Source organism: Citrus sinensis, chromosome 3, assembly GCF_022201045.2.
Source record: "Citrus sinensis cultivar Valencia sweet orange chromosome 3, DVS_A1.0, whole genome shotgun sequence".
In the NCBI taxonomy this organism is placed as follows: domain Eukaryota; kingdom Viridiplantae; phylum Streptophyta; class Magnoliopsida; order Sapindales; family Rutaceae; genus Citrus; species Citrus sinensis.
The window spans coordinates 50556700-50562780 of record NC_068558.1 but is presented as its reverse complement, the minus strand read 5'-3'; the positions used below and the strand labels follow the sequence as shown (position 1 = coordinate 50562780).

Genomic DNA, 6081 nt, shown 5'->3' with positions numbered 1-6081 from the left:
AGTGTGGTCAATGAGTGGTCAAACGCCGGAGAATATTCCGTTGGATAAATCTGTTTCCGGACTCCGATATCAGTAAATACGAAACAAACTTGAGGTTAATTTTGGAATAACGCGTAACCAAACTCTTAAAACTACCCAAAAATCCTCAAACACAAACCGTCAGATCATTAATAATTACAGATTAACGGTTGAAAATCCTTGTTTGACTGAAGTACAAAACATGAGGCTGGAATGATTGGCTTTTCTTTGATCGAGCTTTGACCGCGGAAAAGAAAATCAAAACCAAAGAGACACCTGGAGGCTTTCTAGAGGGAGAGCGTCAGCGAAAATTAAGAGAGAAAAGAGAGAGGGGAGGGATTTTGATTTTTGTGTTTGTATTTTCTGTTTTTTAATTTCCTTTTGGGTCGCCGAGGAAGAGAGAGAAATTCTCTCTCTCCTTTTGAAGCAATACCGTTCTTTTGAATTTGGTGTTGGATTTGTTCATTCTTTCATTTTTGAAGTGGAGAATCAATTAGGGTTTCGTTTTCAGAAACAATGAATGTCATGCGCCGTCTCAAGAGCATTGCTTCTGGTCGCACTTCTATTTCTTCTGATCCGGTAAGCTTTTGGTTTTTATTTTTGTTTGTTGCTTATGTTTGAAGTTTCTAAGGTTTGTTTCTGTTTGTGTTTACGGATTTTGTATTGTGTGTTGTTTAGATTTTGAATGGATTTATATATCCATCAGCTGAAGAATGTGGTTATGTAAATAATGATCTTGTCCTAGTTTGTGAACGATGTTATGTTATGTTAGTTTTTGCCTTGATTTCTAGCAATGATTTAGCTGCGATTCAACTGATGTTTTGAAGAAGTAGAACATGCTTTTATATTCTTGTGCAGTGCTGTTAACTTTTGTTGTGATTTATGATGTAATTAAATTTAATAAACAATGAAATGTTAGGTGTTTTAGATTGGATTTTTTTGTTTATGAGATTAGTTGATGGTAGGCCGTAATATAGCAGTTGGCTTTTCTGAACACTATTGTTGTTGGGGTTGGTGAATGGTCAAAATCAGCATTATTGGTTCTTCCGTGAGAATGGCTGCTACTCACTTGCTAACCTTTTTTCCCTCTTTTAAACAAAGATGGCAGCATTAACAGGTTCTAGTGGCTCTAGGACGGCAAATTTCATGAAAAGAATCACGATTAGGAAAAGAAAAACAATTCACCTCAGTTGCTGTGTCCTTTTTGTGTTGTTGACTGCGGTGTATCTCACCGATAAGGAAATGATATCTTAACCTTATTTGTATTGACTCCATTATGTTTTTTAAGGGAAGTATCAATCGGTTGTAATCTCAAAACTACTTGGTCTCTGCTTTAGATGGGATGCAGAGGTTTAGCCTATTTTTCCCTTTTATTTAAGTCTATCCTAAAGGTGAGTTTCCCAGCATCAATTCTCACTTGTCTTTCTAAATTAGAAGAATTTTGTACTGTTCCATTTGTTTAAGTTGACAGCTGCATTATTTCCAAGTAGCTAATGTTGTTTTATCACAAATAGACTTGCAATTTATAAACTTTGTAATGAGGTTGTTCTTAATGTCTGGCTATGCATTGCTTTTACTGTTAATTCAGACCAGTAAGGTTGGTTTTAACTTTCCATAATTTAAATTATTCTTTAAAAATTTCTATTTGTTTCATACAGGGTGGAGATTCTGGCATAAAGAGGGCAAAGGTCGATAAAGAATTAGAGGTAAATGGGGAAGCAAATTTGGTTGAAAGAAGTGCCTCCAGTCTAGAGCAGCATATGGCTTCTACATCTCTGGAGCCTGTTGCAAGCACGTCCGAAGCAGCCACAGTTGCTAGAACTGAAAGATCAGGTTTTGATCAACTGCCTAAGGAAATGAATGAGATGAGAATAAGAGATGAAAAAAATGTTAACCATGATGATAAGGTATTGAGACAATCATAACTTGAAGGCTGTTCTGGAGAGCTTGTTGGCAAGTCTCTTCGTGAATAACTGTTGATAGAATAAATGAACTGTGGTCTACAGTTTCTGCAGGTACTTCATAGTTGCTAAATACTTGGTCGTGGCTTTGCATTGTGCAGGATTTGGAACCCTCAATTGTCAATGGCAATGGAACAGAAGCAGGTCAAGTCATTGCTACTACAGTAGGTGGTCGAAATGGACAACCAAAGCAGGTGATTTGAATTCTCTTCTGAATTTTTGTTGGATTCCCGGGTTGCGTTTTACCATTAGCTCACTTTTGGGTTATTCTTATTAACTATTGGCCAAGTCTTGGATTCTGAACAACTCTTTAACAATTTTTTGATTCTTGACTCCCAGACAATCTCCTATATGGCAGAACGTGTGGTGGGGACTGGTTCCTTTGGTGTTGTCTTCCAAGTATGTGAAACCTGTTGGCATGGATTTGTATATCCAGATTAAGATTTTGGCCTACTGTTTTTGTCATCTTATTCCTTCTTGCATTTAATCTTTATGCTGCAGGCTAAGTGCCTTGAAACAGGGGACTCTGTTGCAATAAAGAAGGTGCTCCAGGATAAGAGATACAAGAATAGGGAACTCCAAATTATGCGTTTACTTAACCATCCTAATGTTGTTTCTCTGAAACATTGTTTCTTTTCAACTACTGAGAAAGATGAGCTTTATCTTAACCTTGTCTTGGAGTATATATCTGAAACTGTCTACCGAGTTTCAAAGCACTATACCAGAATGAACCAACATGTGCCCATTCTTTACGTGCAGCTGTATACATACCAGGTGAAATTTGAACCGTTCCTTAATTTGTTTATTTGTTGGTGATTGAGAAGATTCTTTTTGTAAATGTACTGGATTGTGCTTAATGCTTCGGGTGTGCTGCACCTTGTGCCAGTTATGGTAATATACATGCTTTCTTTCTGTAGATTTGCCGTGCACTGAATTACTTGCATCATGTTGTTGGGGTGTGTCATCGAGACATTAAGCCACAAAATTTATTGGTAAGTTCTCTTGCAATTTGTTGTACATTCTTATAGAGAGGTTGAAAAATAAACGAACTATAAAAATGTAGATGAGTAGAGGATTGTGATTTCTGTGTCCTATGGAATTCCTTCTATTGATTTTTTAACATGCTTTTTTTGGATACTTAATTGGTCTGAGCTCTGTTGTAGACTAATTAGTTTTCTGTTAGTGAGAAAAATTTGTTTCGATGAGCAGATGTAAGGTTTTGATAGTAAGCTCCTTGGCACTTATTGCTAGGTATGCACACAAGACCGCCTTTCTAAAAAAATAAAAAATTAAAATGACGTGGGTGTAAAATTTCTTTAAGGTTTTACTCGAAATTTAATAGTGTTGTTATAGGTTTTTGCTTGTGAAAGTTTGAGATGATGATCTAGATATGCTTCATTATCATGCTATCTTTCTTAAAATTTTTGTTTGGTTATTGAATATAGTATCAAAAATATCTAGTTTGAATTCGTAATGTGATTTGCAGGTCAATCCCCATACACACCAGTTAAAGATATGTGACTTTGGAAGTGCAAAGATGTTGGTATGTTCTTTATTTGGGAAAAAGTTTTGGGAATTTTTGAAGTACTATTGCTAATGCTTGGAAAATCATGACTGCTGAGATTCATTCTCAAATCTCCAGGTGCCAGGTGAACCCAACATATCGTATATCTGCTCAAGATATTACAGGGCCCCGGAACTTATATTTGGGGCTACAGAATACACAACTGCCATTGATATGTGGTCCATTGGATGTGTCTTGGCTGAGCTTCTTCTTGGACAGGTTGGTGTGTGCTTTTTATTTTCATCTGAATCTGTTTGAATGTTGGTGTCAAATTTCAACCGCCCTTGATAATTTTTTAGGGTGGTCTATTTGGACATTTTTTCAGAATGCTATGATCTTAATCTTTTGTTTATAGATATCTATGAGTGGTCTGAATTTCACAGAGTGGATAAGTATGTTCCTTTTGCTTATTCATGACGAAAGTGGTGTGTCGTCACTCGTGCCTATTATTCTGGATATTTTATAGTTCTATATAATGTATTGTTTCTATATTATATTCGCCTGCTTTGAGTTCCTCGTTTCAAGCATTAGCTAATGGATCATATGCTAATGTTTAGGTCCATGATGTATTGTTTTTTATTCATCTTCTAAAATGAGGTATTCGTGACCAGTTATGACATCTACTGCCTGTATGATGTGCAGCCTTTATTTCCTGGGGAAAGTGGAGTTGACCAGCTCGTCGAAATCATTAAGGTCTAACATCTGGAGACTTTTTATGTTTAAAGTTTTTAGATCTCTTTTTCATTTTCCAGCTTTTCTCATTAATTTTCCCCACTATGCTTTATTTATTAGATTCTGGGAACACCAACAAGAGAAGAAATTAAGTGCATGAATCCAAATTACACAGAATTTAAGTTCCCTCAAATTAAAGCTCATCCATGGCATAAGGTGTGTCTTTGTTCGGAGATCTCTATCTTCTGCTTTCCTTATAGTTATTGTGTTTTCTGCTTTACAACTGTAGATATCTTAATAAATTTATGCTTATCAGATATTTCACAAACGAATGCCCCCTGAAGCACTGGATCTTGTCTCAAGGTTGCTTCAGTATTCACCAAGCCTACGATGCACTGCTGTAAGTTTTTTTTTTTTTTTTTTGATGGAATCCATAAAATTGAATGTTGGAGACTGCACACATAAACACCATTCCTTGAACCTGTTGGAGGTTGAAAATTTCCCTTCACTGTGATGCTGTTGTGCGTGTTTATGTTTTATTTATTTTATTTGAGAAGTTTACTAACCGTAGTTGCTCCTTGGCTTAGTTGGAGGCATGTGCACACCCCTTCTTTGATGATTTGAGAGACCCCAATACTTGTTTGCCAAATGGGCGACCCCTACCTACTCTTTTCAATTTCACTGCTCAAGGTAAATTGATCCTCTGTTTTTCATACTTTGGCTTTAGTAGTTACTTTCTTCCTCATGCCAATTGCCTTGCAGAATTGGCTGGTGCCTCTAATGAATTGCGACAACGTCTTATCCCGGAGCACGCAAGGAAATGATTTGATGACTGAGATGGATCCATATGCAATATAAATCAATTTTTGGATGCTTAGGTATGCCACAAGCCATTGTGCCCTACAGGGCAACCGATTTTTTTCCCTTCACCAATGAGTTGGTTCGTGGCTGGGAGGCTGCTCAAGGATTTTTATGATGAATCTGCTGATGGGAGTGAGTTGTGGATGGAAGAAGGTTTGACATTTATTTTCTAATTAGCAATGTTTAATTTGTTTTATGTCTCAATTATGAAAGCTTGAGTTATTCCAGATATGTCTGTCATATATTGTTTACAATTATTCGTTGTGGAAAACTAACTTGACATTATCAAGTTGATGAATTAGGATGGCGTTCTTGGTGTATAATTCTCTCGTTCTTTTCTCACGTTACTGAAATTCATCGTCTATAATCCATCGTCTTGTTTCCTTGTGATTGCTGCTCTTACCTTTTGGACAAGTTGTGACCTTTCATTTCAATGAAGGAAAATATTCCAGCTTTCATTTCAACTGTAAAATGTTTTGTTGTCTTCTTTTTTTTTTTAAAACTGCAATATAAGAAAATACCAACAAACTCCTGAAATGTTGTGCATCTTATGTTCTTGAATATGGTGGTAATTTTGGTTTAATGCAATCAATTGGGGTAACAGGAATGAAAATCTTATGATCCATGTATGAAATCCATCCACAAAATGGCAAGTTTCTCAGCAAGAACCGTAATACCCAAGTTGTCTGCGGCTGTGCTGGACGGTAAACTGAAATCCAGTCTTCATTACTTTGGCAACTCTATTGTACTAATATTTTGGAACATGTTGCTTAAAAGAAATTATATGCACCAGTAGAGGAGATTGATGCACTATCTCAAGCAAATAATTCATTCTAATTTAGAGAGAGTTAAATATTGTCCACCGCAATAATGCCAGAAAATGAATGGAGACTGCAGGGCATTAGGCGTCTCTTGTTCCGTTCCAGGTTATTTGTTACTCTGTCCACAACATTTAAAGATTAATGGTGCGTTTACTTTATAGAATGAGAATGAGTTGGAATGAGA

The 6081-nt window shown here is 36.4% G+C and overlaps 1 protein-coding gene across 1 annotated transcript; it reads left to right on the top strand.

Moving 5' to 3' along the window:
• Positions 1 to 302: 302 nt before the first annotated feature.
• LOC127898698 (shaggy-related protein kinase theta-like) lies at positions 303 to 5399 on the top strand. The gene is made up of 13 exons (XM_052436635.1): positions 303 to 597; positions 1677 to 1925; positions 2081 to 2173; positions 2319 to 2378; positions 2481 to 2753; positions 2897 to 2971; positions 3466 to 3522; positions 3622 to 3762; positions 4186 to 4236; positions 4336 to 4431; positions 4532 to 4615; positions 4803 to 4905; positions 4978 to 5399. Exons 1-13 carry the CDS (start codon positions 535 to 537, stop codon positions 5037 to 5039), a joined length of 1407 nt encoding a protein of 468 aa, XP_052292595.1. The 5' UTR covers positions 303 to 534; the 3' UTR covers positions 5040 to 5399.
• Positions 5400 to 6081: the final 682 nt, after the last annotated feature.

What these genes read in the sequence shown, in the direction of transcription:
- LOC127898698 (XM_052436635.1), top strand. Translation starts at nt 535, where the DNA reads ATGAATGTCATGCGCCGTCTCAAGAGCATTGCTTCTGGTCGCACTTCT. An exon ending in CCTTTGGTGTTGTCTTCCAA is followed by an intron (nt 2,379 to 2,480) that starts GTATGTGAAACC and finishes TTTATGCTGCAG; the next exon opens with GCTAAGTGCCTTGAAACAGG. An exon ending in CTGAGCTTCTTCTTGGACAG is followed by an intron (nt 3,763 to 4,185) that starts GTTGGTGTGTGC and finishes TATGATGTGCAG; the next exon opens with CCTTTATTTCCTGGGGAAAG.